The sequence below is a fragment of the Mus caroli genome, unplaced genomic scaffold, assembly GCF_978045245.1.
Source record: "Mus caroli unplaced genomic scaffold, Mus_caroli_1 scaffold_14, whole genome shotgun sequence".
NCBI classification, from domain to species: Eukaryota; Metazoa; Chordata; class Mammalia; order Rodentia; family Muridae; genus Mus; species Mus caroli.
This window is the reverse complement of record NW_028227269.1, coordinates 86,445,667-86,462,722: the sequence shown is the minus strand read 5'-3', so window position 1 is coordinate 86,462,722 and position 17,056 is coordinate 86,445,667. Positions and strand designations below refer to the sequence as shown.

The following is a 17,056-nucleotide window of genomic DNA, read 5'->3' as shown; positions in this document are numbered from 1 at the left end:
CAGTTCTTGGAGAAATGTCTGCATGGCAGTGAGGTTCCTGTCCCCAGAGCCTTTCTGATGTCCACCGTCTGCCCCTCTTGATGTCCTTCATCAAACTGTGTGGCAAAAGGGGCAATAGTAAAGGCACTGAGAAAGAGAATTTGGAAGAATCATGTAAGATTGAGAAATTTGTTAGTGTGTGTTTATATATCTGTACCTTGTGAATGAGTCTTTTAGGGCTGGATAGATGGCTCAGTGTTTAAGAGCACTAATGAATCTTCCGGAAGTCTTGAGTTCAATTCCCAGGAAACACAGGGTGGCTCACAGCCATCTGTAATGGGATTCCATGCACTCTTCTCATGTGTGTCTGAAAACAGCTGCAGTGTACAATTAGAAAAAAAAATAAATCTTTTTTAAAACTGAGGCTTTTGTACTTCAAAGCCCTTTGTAGGTCTGTATCAGGTTTGGTAGTCCTATAGGTGTCACAGACAGATACAAACCTGGCCTTTCTAATTTTCACAAGTTACAAGGAGGGGTAAGAAAATAACACTCCTGGGCATAGAGCTAGACTTAGCTTCAACATGTAATAAGGACACATGCTCCACTATGTTCATAACAGCCTTATTTATAATAGCCAGAAGCTGGAATGAAGTAATATGTCCCTCAACATAGAAATGGATACATAAAATGTGGTATATTTACACAATGGAATACGATTAAAAACAATGAATTTATGAAATTCATAGGCAAATGGATGAATCTGGAGTATATCATCCTAAGTGAGTTAACCCCATATCAAAATAACACACATGATATGCACTCACTGATAAGTGGATATTAGTCCAGAAGCCCAGAAGCTCTGAATACCCAAGATACAATTCACAAAGCACATGAAACTCGAGACGAAGGAAGACCAAAGTGTGGGTACTTCAATCCATCTTAGAAGGGTGGAACAAAACACCCATGGAAGGAGTTCCAGAGACAAAGCATGAAGTAGAGACTGAAGAAATGATCATGTAGAGACTGACTCACTAGGGGATCCACCCCATTTACAATCACCAATCCCAGACACTTTGTGGATGCCAACACGTTCTTGTTGACAGGAACCTGATATAGCTTGAAAGAACCCTGATGAAAGGAGGCCCTCACGTAAGTCTCAGGATGTCATGACACCCCCCCCGCCCCAGTCATTCACAGGAAAACATTTGTGCTGCAATTGCACGAGGTTTATGGACAGGAACCAGTGCGCTGGGGCCTACTTGTTCCAATGCAGGGGTAGAGGAGTTCGACCCCGAGTAGCTGGGAAAGCGGGTATTTAAAGGAAAAAACCATAACCCAACAGGGTAGGGAGTGTGTCATTTGAAAATACCACTAAAAAATCACAAGGGGAACTAAAAATCACAAGGGGAAACTCCCTGATACTCCAGATTGTTCTCAAGATTTTAATTCAACTTTTGTGATCAGCCAGGTCTTGGAAAAAGATATCTGAACCGGCTTGTGTAATTATCTGTTCATGGTCAGCCAGTTCTCAGAACAGGGTGCTTCAGGGCCCAACTATTTTTTTTTCTTGGCTCTAACTTGGTCTAGGGAGGTCAAACTTAAATTTTCTACCTTACAAGCTCTCTCCTGAGTGGATCTGCCAGTGCCTCACAAATACAGAGGTGGATGCTCACAGCCATCCATTGGACTGAGAATAGGATCCACAATAAAGGAGCTAGAGAAAGGACCCAAGGAGCTGAAGGGGTTTGCAGTCCCATAGGAGGAACAAGTATGAACTAGCCAGTTTCCCAGGGCTCCCAGGGATTGAACCACCAACCAAAGAGCACACATAGTGGGACTCCTGGTTCGAGCTACATATGCAGCAAAGGATGTCCTAGACAGATATTATTGGGAGGAGAGGCCCTTTGTCCTATGAAGGTTGTATACCCTAGTGTGGGGGAATACCAGGGGCAGGAAGAAAAAGTGAGTGAGTTGGGGGGGAACAGTGGATAGGGGGAGGGCAGTTTTTTTTTTAAGTAGAAACCCAAAAAACAGAAAGGGGATATAGATGAAATGTAAATAAAGGAACTTGAGAGGCAGAGGCAGTCAGATTTCTGAGTTCCAGGCCAGCCTGCTCTACAAAGTGAGTTCCAGAACAGCTAGGGCTAAACAGAGAAACCCTGTCTCAAAAACAAAAAAAGAAAAAAAGAAAGAAAGAAAGAAAGAAAGAAAGAAAGAAAGAAAGAAGGAAGGAAGGAAGGAAGGAAGGAAGGAAGGAAGGAAGGAAGGAAGGAAGGAAAGGAAGAAAAGGAAGGAAGGAAGGAAGGAAGGAAGGAAGGAAGGAAGGAAGGAAGGAAGGAAGGAAAGGAAGGAAAGGAAGGAAGAAAGGAAGGAAAGAAAGAAGGAAGGAAGGAAAACAAATGTTAATAAAGAAAATATCCAAGCCGGGCGTGGTGGCGCACTCCTTTAATCCCAGCACTCGGGAGGCAGAGGCAGGCTGATTTCTGAGTTCGAGGTCAGCCTGGTCTACAGAGTGAGTTCCAGGACAGCCAAGGCTACACAGAGAAACCCTGTCTCGAAAAACAAAACAAAAAAAAAAAGAAAATATCCAATAATAATAATAATGAAGAAGAAGAAGAAGAAGAAGAAGAAGAAGAAGAAGAAGAAGAAGAAGAAGAAGAAGAAGGAAGAAGAAGAAGAAGGAGGAGGAGGAGGAGGAGGAGGAAGAAGAAGAAGGAAGAAGAAGAAGAAGAAGAAGAAGAAGAAGAAGAAGAAGAAGGAGGAGGAGGAGGAGGAGGAGGAGGAGGAGGAGGAGGAGGAGGAGGAGGAGGAGGAGGAAGAGGAGGAAGAGGAAGAGGAGGAGGAGGAGGAAGAAGAAGAAGGAAGAAGAAGAAGAAGGAAGAAGAAGAAGGAAGAAGAAGAAGAAGAAGGAAGAAGAAGGAGGAGGAGGAGGAGGAAGAAGAAGAAGAAGAAGAAGAAGAAGAAGAAGAAGAAGAAGAAGAAGAAGAAGAAGAAGAAGAAGAAGAAGAAGAAGAAGAAGAAGAAGAAGGAAGAAGAAGAAGAAGAAGAAGAAGAAGAAGAAGAAGAAGAAGAAGAAGAAGAAGAAGAAGAAGAAGAAGAAGAAGAAGAAGAAGAAGAAGAAGAAGGGGCACTTAGCTGCAACTTTTGTCTCTAGAGTCTTTCAGAAAATCTGTGATTAATTGCTCAGCTCATAGCTTGTATAAAGACAAGGTGTGTCTGTATTCTGCAAGAACTCTGCCACTTACTCACTGCTTTCCAGGACTTGGCCCCAGGCACTTTAGCAGAATAGCTGCTGATTCTCACGAACCCAGTTTCACTTTCCTGCTTTTTTTCCTATAGATTGAAATTGACTAAGTGCTTCCCCTCAGACACCTTGGGGATGTCACTCCATGCTTGAACTTTTGTGAAACCAGAGAGTGGGGTCACTTAAGTCAAGCTTCCAGAAGACAGTCCTTTTATGAACTTTTTTTTTCTCAAAACCAGTACCTCCTGGGTGACTCTAACACATTACCAAGTCCAGCTGCAGCAGGAGGTACACACAACCTTGCCTGTCTCTGGAATACAGGTTCCTTATGTTCTCAGAAAACATTTCCCTGAAGATTTCACCTTAGCAATGCTGGTCTCTTCATAATCACCACTAATTTCCTGACTCCAGCACCAATTGTCCCAGAAGTCTCCTTTTCTTCTTGGCTATAGAGCCAGAGCCACATGGCCAAAGCTGACAAGTTCTGCTGCTTGCAGAAGCTGGAACAGGGTCCCTTTGTTCTCTTACAACATCACCAGCTTCTTCTTTTCCAACTCCTTCACTGCCTAAGCTTGACTGTCCAGGATCTTGGCCTGGAGACTGACCTTGACTCAGAGATCTGGATGCCTGTCTCCTGGGATTAAAGGTGTGTACCACCATGCCTGGATTTAAGCTTTTCTTCACCTAGAACTTGCTTTTTCTCTGGCTGACCTTGACCTCAGAAATCTGCTTGACTTTATCTCCTGGGATTAAAGCAATGCACCAGCATAATGGATCTAAATTTCATTGTGTCAAATCTTGCCACAAGGTTACAACTCCCTTAATTCAATTTAATATCCTTGAACTCAGAATTCAGCACCATTTCACTTCCTGGTGCCCCCCCCCCCGTTAATACTATTTATTTTGTACTTTTCCTTTCTAAGCTAGTTATGCATATTCCAAATGTTCTTCGTGAGATGTAAGCAGAGAACAAAGTCTATGATGGGCATTTCTGAGACCTCCTTTGCCAATGCAATTAATCTGAATTTCTGAATTTTAGTCTCATTCTGGCTTTTCAGACTATGATAGAGAGTAGCCATACTGTTCACCAAAATACTACAAAAAAAAAAAAAAAAAAAACAGTCTCTAGGCCACATACTGAAGTTCTTCTCCACTGAAATCTCTTGGGCCAGGACAGCACATTTCAGATCACTCTCAGTAACAGAGTCTTCTAAATTCCTACTAAGATAGCCCAGTAAGCTCCATTTGAAGCATTCCACTGCTTTCCAAATCCAAAGTCCCAAAATCTACATTCTCCCAAAGAGAAGCATTTTCAGACCTGTCACAGTGATACCCCATTCCCTGGTACCAACTTCTGACTTGGCTGGGGTTTGACTGCCATGAGCAAACACCACAATCAGGGCAACTTCTATAAGGATAACATTTCATTGGGACTGGCTTCAATATTCAGAGGTTCCATGCATTATTATTAAGGCAGGAACATAGTAGCATCCAGGCAGACAAAGTGCAGGACTAGCTGAGAGTTTTATATCTTCATCTGAAAGCTGCTAGCAGAATACTGACTTCCAGGCAGCTAGAATAGGGTCTTTAAAAAGTCCAAGACCATGGTGACACATCTACTCTAACAAGGTCAGAATTCCCGAATACTACAACACCCTGGGCCAAGCATATTTAGACCACAAAAGTTGCTGTTGGCTGCATCTTTGCAGGCAGAGAATCCAGTCTTTCCCTTTTTGTGGATCTTTGTGGCCCCACCACCCAACACCTACAACATCCTCTAGCACATGTGGTGTTTGTTGTTCTGGGTGCCCTGTGTTGGTCAAACCTGCTTTTCCAAGAACCAATGCAAGTGAACTGATAAAAGCTCACTGAAGCTATCTGTTGGGGTTTGTTTATAATACACCCACCAGTTTTACAGAAATGAATTACATCGAATTCAAGTCTTCTTGCTAGTTCAGTGAGTAATGCACAGAGTGAGCAACCTCCTCCTCAGCCCTGTCAGCTCACTGCAACTTCCTTATAACTTTGAGTTTCTGGGGTTTAAACTGAGACAGAGAGAAGTTAGGCCTTCTGAAGTTTTGGTTTGTTCTTTGTATGTTTTGTAAGTTGCTGGGGAGGAGGGGCTGAAACACAGGTGACTTGCTAAGTTCTAGAGGCAGATGAACTAGGGCACTCATGAAAAGCTAGCACAAGGTACCAAACCCACATCCCACATGATTAAAGGAAAGCATTGCTTGTAGTAAGTCATTTAAAAATAATATTTTGGGGTTTAAGAGACCAGTTAAGAGCAATATTTGCCACCACCCACATGGTGGCAGACAAGCATGTGCTACTCCAGTACCCAGGGGTCCAATGCCCTCTTTTAACCTCCATGGTCACCAAGCATGCATGTGGTTACAGATGGACATACACACTAAACAACTTTATATATATAATAAAAGTATAAAAAATGATTTGTTGCATGTAGTGTATGAGTGTGTGGGTGTTTATTTTGGGTGTGTTTGTCAAAGTACCAAAACACCCGTGTGAAGGTCAGAGAACAACCTGAGAGATTCTGTTTCATCCATCTATCTGAGATTACTCCAGTAGTCAAGCATGGCAGCAAGAGCCTTTCCCAACTGTGACAGCAAATCAGCTTTACAGATCTACTCTGTTAATTGTGTTGTAGGTAAAATTGCTGATCTCTATATAACCATAGTCTTATGAGGACAATGAGGGATCATCATGATACAAGGATCCCATATGATATGCCTTTGTGGAAAATGAGCCTTGACTGTAAGAAAACATAGCCATCCCCGCCCCCCACTTTGTTTTGTTTTGTTTTGTTTTTTTTGAGACAGAGTTTCTCTGTATAGCCCTGTTTGTCCTAGAACTCACTTTGTAGACCAGGCTGGCCTCAAACTCAGAAAGTCACCTGCCTCCGCTTCCAGAGTGCTGGGATTAAAGGCGTGGGCCACCACGCCTGGCTAAGAAGTGCCCGTTTGTTTGTTTGTTTGTTTGTTTGTTTGTTTGTTTGTTTGTTTGGTGTGGTGATTGAATTATTCTTGGAGCTAGGTGTGGTATTATTGGTAGGTGTGGCCTTGTTGGATTAGAGGTGTGTCATTGTAGAGGCGGGGCTTTGGGGACATGTATATATACTCAAGCTCTGCCCAGGGTGAGACACAGTAGTCTCTCTTGCTGCCTTCACTTTGGGAGACATAGGCATAGGACATCTGACCTAGGCCAATCTGTTCTGTAGAAAGAGTTCCAGGACAGCCTCGAATACACAGAAAAACCCTATCTCAGGAAGAAAGAATCATCAATCTAAAGTCTCTTAGTCGTCCGTCAAAGAAGATGGTTCTCACCAGGTAGGTCATGGATTTGGGTTCTGGTTATGGAAAGTTCTGGGAGAACATATATTTTCCATTTTTCTTTGAGGGTTGTTTAAGCTAGGGAGCAGAGGAAACCTGGCCACAACCATGTCTAGAACCTCTTGTGGCCTTCCTTGGTGACTAGACTGCTCAGAAACTGGGGTCTTTCATGAGGTGCCTTACCTGCCTTCTTACCTCCCTCCTTCCTTCTCTGCAAGGAAGCAAGTCCCTCTTGCTTTGGAATGTGTGTGGGATTTCACTAGCTGCCTTGACATCTCTTGGTGGGTTGTAACCTAGAATTGTAAACCAGAGAAGTCCTTCCTCCTGGAAATTGTGTTTGGCTGGAGTATTTTAACAACAGCCACAGAAATAAAACTAGAAACAAAAGATGATGTTTACTAGTGTGGTCCTAGCTTTGGTCCAGAAAAGTAAGAGTGAGTTATGGTAAGTGTTAGGGGTAGCAAATATTCAAGGCTTCTTCAGGCACTATGATATAGGTAAATAGGACTATGAGGGGAAAGGTAGAATTTGAAATGGATGCACACAAGAAAAATACCAGGGTTACACAGTGTGTCTTGTGCTCACCATAGCAATGACCAAAAGTAAAGTCTCAAAAAGGCTGGGCTTGGAGAACACAAAGATTTCAGTTAGCTTTCATTTGTATGCTTTTAAATGTCTTTTGTAAAAACTAGCAGATGGGGACTGGAGAAATAGCTCAGTTGTTCAGAGAATTGGCTGTTGTTGCAGAGGACCTGGTTTGGTTCCAGACACTATCTCTAGTATCTGCTCCCAAAGGAAAAGTTGGTTTTCTACAAGGGGGTCTCACTATGTACAAAACCACTCTTAAGGGAAAGCCCCATACCCAGAAGGAGATGGCCAACAGAAAATGAACTCAATAGTGTTTCTGGGGATGTTGTTGTTGTTGTTAATTTGTTTTGTACTATTCTGGCTGGTTGGTTTGTTACTAAGCCTTTGTCACATCTTAAGGAGATGGAGATGAACTTTCTGGTTGGCCTTTGCTTTTCTGTTTTCACTGGATGCGGCATGACTTCATGAAGTTGTCATATGTGCCTGTGTCAACTGCTTTCATGCGTTATTTTGTGTCCCAAAGTGGATCTAAGTAGCACAACCTGTGACTTTCATCAATTTTTCATTCTTCTGTGAACTAAAAAAAAAAAAAATTTTAAGAGTAATTTATATCTATGACCATACTGTAACTGTCTTAGACACAAGAACCAAAAGAGGGCGTCGGTACCCATTACAAATGGTTGTGAACCACTGTTTGGTTCTTGGGAATCGAATGCATGACCTCTGAAAGAATAGTCGGTGCTTTCAAGCATTGAGCAATCTTTCCAGTCCTGTAATTGTTTTTAATATGCTCCAAGCATGTCCATTTAAAGTGCAGGGGTACAAATTTAGTGTTCTTGTGATATATTAAAGGCCTGAACACCAATGAACTGGTAATCTTGGCTACTCTAAACTAGTTAAAAATGTATTAAAATGGTATCTGAATCTACTAAGTGTTCTATGAAGTCTTAGACTGCTTTTTTAATATAGAACCACATTCCTCAGAATGATAGTTTCAATTTTTTATTAAGCTATACAATTCAGCCACCTAGGAGGAACAGAAATATGAACTAACCAGTAACCCCAGAGCTCCCAGGTACTAAATTACAAATTAAAGAAAACACATGGAAGGACTCGTGGCTCTAGCTGCATATGTAGTAGAGGATAACTGAGTCAGTCATCAATTGGAGGAGAGGCCATTGGTCCTGTGAAGGTTCTATGCTCCAGTATAGGGGAATGCATTGGCCAGTAAGCAGGAGTAGGAGGCTTAGGGAGCAGCAGGATGAGGAGGGGAAGAATAGGGAGTTTTCTGAGGGGAAACTAGGAAAGCAGATAACATTTGAAATGTAAATAAAGAAAATATCTAATTTTGAAAAAGTTATACAATTCAATGTTGTGTACAGAAATTTTGATTAAAAAATTATTTCCCAAATAGATTTCCAAAGAAAACTTATTTAAAATTTTTATTTTGTTATTGATAAAGGTCAATGCATGAACTTCAAAGATAAAGGCGTCCTGCTGCATTTTGTCACTACTGGGGAGACTACACCTTCCTGAGCACCAGGCCAGAAGCTGAAGTACTATTTTGTAACAATCAGGAGCCAGGACTCTGGGACATTTTGTGGCTTGTGGATCTTCTATACTTACATCAGTTGCTTTCAGATCTACCACTGTTAGATACTTCCTGGCACCCATCCTAAGAGTGTAGTAGCTCTTGGAACTGAGTCACAGCCACTGTCAGCCACTGTCTGCCAGGACTCGCTCACCCGACTCCTGTGGTTGCCTTTTCCATCATGCCAAAGAATAAAGGCAAAGGAGGCAAAAACAGGCGCAGAGGTAAAAATGAAAATGAATCTGAGAAAAGAGAGTTGGTGTTTAAAGAACATGGGCAAGAGTATGCTCAGGTGACCAAAATGCTGGGGTGTGGACGGTTGGAAGCAATGTGTTTTGATGGTGTAAGGAGGCTGTGCCACATAAGAGGAAAGTTGAGAAAAAAGGTTTGGATAAATACCTCAGACATTATATTGATTGGTCTACGAGACTATCAAGATAACAAAGCTGATGTAATCTTAAAGTACAATCCAGATGAAGCAAGAAGTCTGAAGGCCTATGGAGAACTTCCAGAACATGCCAAAATCAATGAAACAGACACATTTGGTCCTGGGGATGATGATGAAATCGTGTTTGATGATATTGGAGATGATGATGAAGACATTGATGACATCTAACCTAAACTAAGCATGCTATATTCCAAGTTCTCTGAAGATTGCTCAACACAATTGGCATCTTGACGTTCAGCTGTTAAGTAAAACTTCATTTGGCATGAGTGTGGCTTGTTAATGCAAATTGATGGCTTTTATGTTTTGAAGTATTATATTTCTTTGAAAATCTAAGATGTTGAGTTATCTATCTTAATGACAAGTTAACACTTTGTGCTTATGGGTATAATTGAACTTAGGACACAGCAGTGTGCACTGTTAAGGGACTGCCATTCCATTTGTGACCTTTCATTTCTGGCCCTGGTTGTATACACTTGCTTGGTCCTTTAAGTTTTTTCCACTCACAAGTTGTCACATCTTACAGTGCAGTTTTAAAGTTAGATGGGTAGCAATTTTGAGTTTTAAAAATTAGGCATTGCAGAAATTAAATGCTTAGAGGAGATGATCATTTTCTTGTGTTTAAAAATATAATAGTTGACAATGTTTATATATAATCTTGTAAGGCATACTGAAAAAAAGAACGAAAATAAAAAAGAGAAGTAAATCTCTTCTGATTCTTGCATAGAGAAATTTTCAAAGCAGGTAGCTGTTAAGAGCACATAAAGTATTGTTTACTTTGTAAAGTAGGTAGGTCCTTTATGTTAAGCCACTTTCATGAAGTTAGCTTCTGTATTGAGGGCTTGGAAAATGAATTACTTAATCCTAGCAGTTGGGAGGCAGAGGTAGATGGATTTCTGGGTTCAAGACCAGTCTGGTCTACAGAGTGAGTTCCAGCACAGCCAGGGCTACACAGAGAAACCCTGTCTCAAAAAACCAAAACAAGTAAACAAAAAAAAAAAGTAAAACTAATTACTGTGTATTGAGTAAAGTTAGTTACATAATTGTACAAGCTAAGATTTCTTTAAACTAAGCTTAGGTTAATGAAAAAGGAGCCACAGCTTAATGAAAATGATGTTACTGTTTTCTGAATGGAGGAGTCCAGTAACAGAGACACATTAAAAACATGTTGGTATATAAACATTTTTTTTCCTTTCATATGTTCATTATATTTCTGGTGTATAATGAAAATAAATGATTACATGATTTCTGAAAAAGAAAAAGATCAATGCAGTCTGATGGTCTCTGCTGGCAAACCAGGAGGGGACTCCCCAACACAAGCCTGCAAGCACTATGACCACCAGTGTCTGCTGTGCTACCAGGATGTTTTGGAAGAATGCATGTCTGGTACCAAACCATCTTACTCTGATTAGATTGTAGATCACATCCTCCCCAATACCACATGGCACTCACAAGAGAATGCTTCTTACTCTGATAATTCACCCTCGTCTGCATCTGTATCAGGCCTGTACCAATTCTCACTATGTATAGAGTTGACTTTCTAGAATTGAGTTCAATATAGCTCATGTATCTGTATGGAAATTCACTACCTTCTTTCAACCATTCTGATTTTTCCTACCTGTTCTTTTTTGTTTGGGGGGGGGGTGCGGTGAGAAAGGGTTTCTCTGTAGAGCCCTGGCTGTCCTGGAACTCACTTTGTAGACCAGGCTGTCCTCGAACTCAAAAATCCGCCTGCCTCTGCCTCCCGAATGCTGGGATTAAAGGTGTGAATCACCATGCCTGGCTTTTTTCTTTTTAAAGACTTATTTATTTTATTTATATGAATACTATAGCTGCCTTCAAACACACCAGAAGAGGGCATTGGACACTATTATAGGTGGTTATGAGCCACTATGTGTTTGCTGGCAATTGAACTCAGGACCTTTGGAAGAGCAGCCAGTGCTCTTAACCCCTGAGCCATCTCTCCAGCCCCCTTTCCTACCTGTTCTACTTCATTTCTTTCTTTTTGTCAAGATTTATTTTATTGATGTATATATGTTTTAGCTTTATGTATTCAGGTGCCTACAAAAGATCAAAGATATCATGAACCCTAGAGCCATAATAGCAGGCAATTATGCGCTCTTTTAAAGTGTCCAAAACTATTCATTAATTTAATTGAGTAATTAAACTAACCTCCAGTTTCCATATCTGAAAATTGAATTAAAATATTCAAAAGTTTTTCTAGTACAAAAAATTAAATGCTTTAATTATAAATGATCTCTATCAATATACACAAACTATTTACTTCAGACAGTCACAAAAGTGTAAGCAGAAGGCTTAGCAAAAGACATTTAATACAATTAGTTTTCAACAACTCCTTGGTCATCCATATCTACAAAGAAACTCAACCAAAACCCACCCAAATTCCACATCACATAAAAGCACATACTTACCAGTATTTTTAGCAAGTACGGTTTGGGAATTTGTTTTTCTTGTTGTTTTTGTTTGTTTGTTTGTTTTTAAAAAGGCCCCCATGGCAAGTGATTTACAGTTTAACTGCCACTGTGAACTGATCTGGACATGGTCCAGAATTGGGACCTCTGGCGATCTACAGATGCTAGAGATTTAGATCTATTTGAAGAATCATGTTTCTGGCACTTCTCAGGCACAGGAGACCTACTGCCAGAAAGGGACTTGCTCCTCCTCCAGTTTTTAATAACACAAATACATGCATGGTGCCAATGTAGACCCAGCAGATCAACGAGCAGTTAGATATCTACAGTCAGCACAAAGACCTGCTGAATGTGGACCTGGCTGCCTTCCAGCCCCTGGACAACCAGCTGTGTGGCCTCATTTCCAGAATCATTCACAGCATCTTGAAGAGTGGCTATCCCACAGCAGAGAACCAAGCTGAGGCTGAGCTGGCCCTGCTTGAGATGCTGGACCTCATCTAGAGTTTGGAGCAGAAGATCACTGGAGCCTCTGAATTGAGGGAGGAGGAGGCCCTGGTTCAAGTGGAAGGAGTCACAGGTTCACTGGGGGCCAAGGGCTCCTGCCCAGAGCTCTGTACCCAGCCCAAGTGCAGCAGGGACACAGAATAAAGACCTGCAGGGGAAGATACAGGATAGTAAGATGCAGTGGTACCAGCAACTTCAGGATGCTTCTGCCAATTGTGTTTTCCTTTGAAGACCTAACCAGCAAGGACAGCCAGACCAAATCGATAAGACTGGACTTGCAGAAGGCAGCCACCATCCCACTGAGCCAGATCTCTAGCATCACAAGTTCAAAGCTGAAGGAGGTCTTTGACAAGATCCATAGCCTGCTCTCTGGAAAGCATGTACAATCGGGTGGGTATCTGTTGCCTGTCACTCTTAACCCTGAGGGCCTGGACTTTGTCCAGTACAAACTGGCAGAGAAATTTGTGAAACAAGGGGAGGAAGAAGTGGGCTCTCACCATGAAGCAGCATTCCCCATTGCAGTGGTGGCTTCTGGTATCTGGATGTTTCACCCCAAAGTGGGAGACCTCATTCTTGTTCATCTCCACAATAAGTGTCCATACTCCATTTCTTTCTACCTACCTTTCAAGGAAGAGATAGATTTGAAGGATTCGCAACAGATGCTTGGCTACCAAGTGATGGATTCCAGAGTTGTGAAACAGGACAACTTTCTAAAACACATGTCTAGAATACCCTCATGAAGCAGTACCAGATCCAGTTCTGAAACTTCTCACCCAGTACATCTCACAAGAGGACTACTTGCCCAGAGTTGAAGCCATCACAAGATCAGGAGAGATGGGCTCTTTCAAATGTTTCAAGCTGTTCTTGGAGAAATCTCTTCAATACAGAGAGGTTCATGTCCACATAGGCTTTCTGACCACCTCCTTCTGGCACTCTCAATGTCCTTTGTAACACTGTGTGGCAGGAGGGGCAACAATATAAAGCTACTGACACAGCAAGTTTGGAAGAATCATGTCAGATGGAGAAATTCATCAGTGTGTTTTTATATATCTGTACCATTGAATGAGGCTTTTAGGGCTGGAGAGATGGCTCAGCGGTTAACAGCACTGACTGTTCTTGCAGGTGTCCTCAGTTTAATTCCCAGCAACCACAGGGTGGCTCATAACCATCTGTAATGGGATACAATGCACTCTTCTTGTGTGTATCTGAAGACCACTGTAGTGTAGTCATAGAAATAAAAATAAATAAACATATTTTAAATGAGGGGTTTATAATTCACAGCCTTATGTCAGTCCCTTGTCAGGTTTCATAGTTTTATAGGTGTTACAGACAGATACAGAACTGGCCTTTCTAATTTTCACAAGTTACAAGGACTTGTGAAAAAGGGCACTTAGCACTTAGCTGCACCCTTTGTCTCTCCTTATAGTTCTCAACAATTTAAGCTGTTTTCAAATTACCATCTCTAATTCAGATGTGCAACTAGTGGACTAAGTCCTGCATTCTCAGTAATCCCATGTGTGAAGAACAATGAATAATTATCAGTAAGTGTACGCCCATTTTTTCTAGTACAATTAGTTTGTAGTCAGCTGTCCTCAATCATCTCTTATGACTCTGAGACATGGGCAGGTTTTTGACCCAGATCAGATTTTCTTTTTTTTTTTCCTTCTTTTTAAAAATTAGAATCTTTCTTCATTCACATCTCCAGTGCTATCCCAAAAGTCCCCCACACCCTCCCCCTCTACTCACCCCCCACCCACTCCCACTTCCCAGCCCTGGCGTTCCCCTGCACTGAGGCATATAAAGTCTGCACGACCAATGGGCCTCTCTTTAAACTGATGGCCGACCAGGCCATCCTCTGATACATATGCAGCTAGAGACACGAGCTCTGGGGGAGGGGGGGGCACTGGTTATTCATATTGTTGTTCCACCCATAGGGTTACAGTTCCCTTCAGCTCCTTGGGTACTCTATCTAGCTCCTCCATTGGGGGCCCTGTGATCCAACCAATAGCTGACTGTGAGCATCCACTTCTGTTTTTGCCAGGCCCCACCATAGTCTCAAAAGAGACAGCTATATCAGGGTTCTTTCAGCAAAATCCCGCTAGTGTATGCAATGGTGTCAGCATATGGAGGCTGATTATAGGATGGATCCCCGGATATGGCAGTCTCTAGATGGTCCATCCTTTCATCTCAGCTCCAAATTTCGTCTCTGCAACTCCCTCCATGGGCATTCCACTCCCAATTCTAAGAAGGGGCAAAGCATCCACACTCTTGTCTTCTTTCCTCCTAAGTCTCATGTGGCAAATTGTATTGTATATCTTTGGTATTCTAAGTTTCTGGGCTAATATCCACTTATCAGTGAGTACTTATCATGTGAGTTCTTTTGTGATTGTGTTACCTCACTCAGGATGATGCCCTCCATGTTCATCCATTTGCCTAGGAATTTCATAAATTCATTCTTTTTAATAGCTGAGTAGTACTCCATTGTGTAAATGTACCATATTTTCTGTATACATTCCTCTGTTGAGGGGAATCTGGGTTCTTTCCAGCTTCTGGCTATTATAAATAAGGCTGCTATGAACATAGTGGAGCATATGTCCTTCTTACCTGTTGGAACAACTTCTGGATATATGCCCAGGAGAGGTATTGCGGGATCCTCCGGTAATATTATGTGCAATATTCTGAGGAACCACCAGACTGATTTCCAGAGTGGTTGTACAAGCTTACAATCCCACCAACAATGGAGGAGTGTTTCTCTTTCTCCACATCCTCACCAGCATCTGCTGTCACCTGAATTTTTTATCTTGGCCATACTGACTAGTGTGAGGTGGAGTCTCAGGGTTGTTTTGATTTGAACATTTTCTGTATTTCTGAGAGGGTGAGATATCCTGAGTCTAGGGTAATCAAGAACATGGGGAACCAAGTTCTAGGGTCACACACTGGGCTATCTTGTTGCCCTCTGAGTTGGAGTTTCTTTCTTCCTTCTGTTGTCAGAAGGTCTCTTTATATACAAATAGTCCCATAGATATGAGCAGTAGCAAAGGCATTTCAGCCATCTGTATCTCTTGTCTTTTCTCAGCTCTAATGCCTTGGTCAGAGCTGCCAGTTCAGATTTCTGGGCTAATATTCCTGTCAAGAGTGACTCTGCCCATATTATCTTGGTGTTTGTAATAACCACTGCCCCAGCATACCTCTGTCCATCCTGAATTGAGGCTGTTGTCATTGGTGAACCATGTTACCCATGCATCCATCAGAGCAGTAAAGCAGGGACCCATTAATCAAGCTCAGGGTCAGGTAGGGGGGCAGCTGAAAAGTCATCCTGAGGGCATTCAAGAAGAGAGGCTGACAATGAGTCATTCTGGCATTGTCTTTAACCAGAAGTCCATTGCTGCACTGATGCGTAAACAGGGTGGGGGCCAGCTTCTGCCACTTGGTGACACATTGGCCATTTACTAATGCCAGGGCCCAGAGTCCTAGTATGCATGCCATGGATCTAGGGAGGTCACCCATAGTTGGCAGAGTAAGGCTTTCTTAGTGGAGGAATTTTTTATCGGATATTTCATTTATTTGCATTTCAAATATTATCCCCTTTCTCAGATTCCCCTCTCTAAACCTCTTATCACATTCCCCCTTACCTTTTTGGGTAATTTAGCTAATGTCATCCCCATGGGTTCCTGGGAGACTACTGCTTTCCTGGCATCTGGGACTTTTTGTTGGATACTCCTAGTTCTCCTTCCCTCAATGCTACACAACTATTTCTACGAGGGTGCTCCCCCAACCACACAACCACTCCTGCCTCACCACCCTTTCATTCCCCTACACTAGGCCATCAAGCCTTCACAGTACCAAGGGCCTCCCTACCATTGATGCCAGATATGGCCCCTTCAGCTCCTCCACTCCTTCCCCTAACTCCTCCATTATGGTCCCTCTGCTCAGTCTGAGAGTTGGCTGCATGAATCTGCACTGGTATTAGTCGAGCTCTATCAGAGCCTCACAGGAGACAGCTCTATCAGCCTCTTGTCAGCAAGCACTTCTTTGCATCAGCAATAGTGTCTGGGATTTGGTGTCTGCATGTGGGATGGGTCCCTAGGTGGAGCAGTCTCTGGATGGCCTCTCCTTCTGTCTCTGCTCCATTCTTTGTCCCTGTATTTCCTTTACACTACAGTAATTCTGGGTTAAAATTTTGGATATGGGTGGTGGCACCATCCCTCAACTGAGGGTCCATGCCTAACCACTGGATATGGTCTCTATAGGTTCTCCCTCCCCCTTTGGGGGTAATTTAGCTAATGTCATCCCCATGGGTTCCTGGGAGACTACTGCTTTCCTGGAATCTGGGACTTTTTGTTGGCTACTCCCAGTTCTCCTTCCCTCATTGCTACACACCTCAGTTCAATTTGCAGACCCTCTGTACATCTCATTTGTCTACTCTCATACCGGATCCTGCCCAACCTTTTCTCCCTTGCCCTTCTCTCTTCCTCCAGAGTCACTGCTACCCTCTACCTCCCATGACTGTTTTGATCCCCATTCTAAATATGACTGAAGCATGTACTCTTTGGTCTTCCTTCTTCTTGAGATTCATCCAACTTTTATTTTAGGGCTCAAAGAGGCCTTGTGCTTTTATTTTGATCCTGTTGCCACTGGGAAATCAATTATCAACTGATGAAGAGACATTATCTTTAGGTTTTAGCAATACAGAATGTTGAACTGTATTAATTACCAACAAAGAAGCTGGTTGATTTCCCTTTTACTTTCAGAGTTACACAAGGATTACAGAGGGGGCATTTTCATCTTTAACCCCCTCCCCCGCTTATCTGTTTCTTCTCAAGGTGTCTATTTTAGCCTTCTCTTAGAGTCTTTTGGTTTGTCTATGACTGCCAACAGAATCTGTGTGTGGTCTCAAGTCTGTTGCTTTTTGTCCTTTTATCT

At 42.3% G+C, this 17,056-nt stretch overlaps 1 protein-coding gene and 1 pseudogene across 1 annotated transcript; both read left to right on the top strand.

The window, feature by feature from the left end:
- Positions 1-8,906: 8,906 nt before the first annotated feature.
- LOC147001300 (eukaryotic translation initiation factor 1A-like) lies at positions 8,907-9,368 on the top strand. Its single transcript, XM_085830576.1, has one exon. The coding sequence runs from the start codon at positions 8,934-8,936 to the stop codon at positions 9,366-9,368; it is 435 nt and encodes a 144-aa protein (XP_085686702.1). The 5' UTR covers positions 8,907-8,933.
- A 1,161-nt stretch (positions 9,369-10,529) lies between these two features.
- Positions 10,530-13,084, top strand: LOC110288608 (mRNA export factor GLE1 pseudogene; annotated as a pseudogene).
- Positions 13,085-17,056: the final 3,972 nt, after the last annotated feature.

Coding starts and splice junctions, on each gene's coding strand:
- LOC147001300 (XM_085830576.1), top strand. CDS start 8,934: ATGCCAAAGAATAAAGGCAAAGGAGGCAAAAACAGGCGCAGAGGTAAA.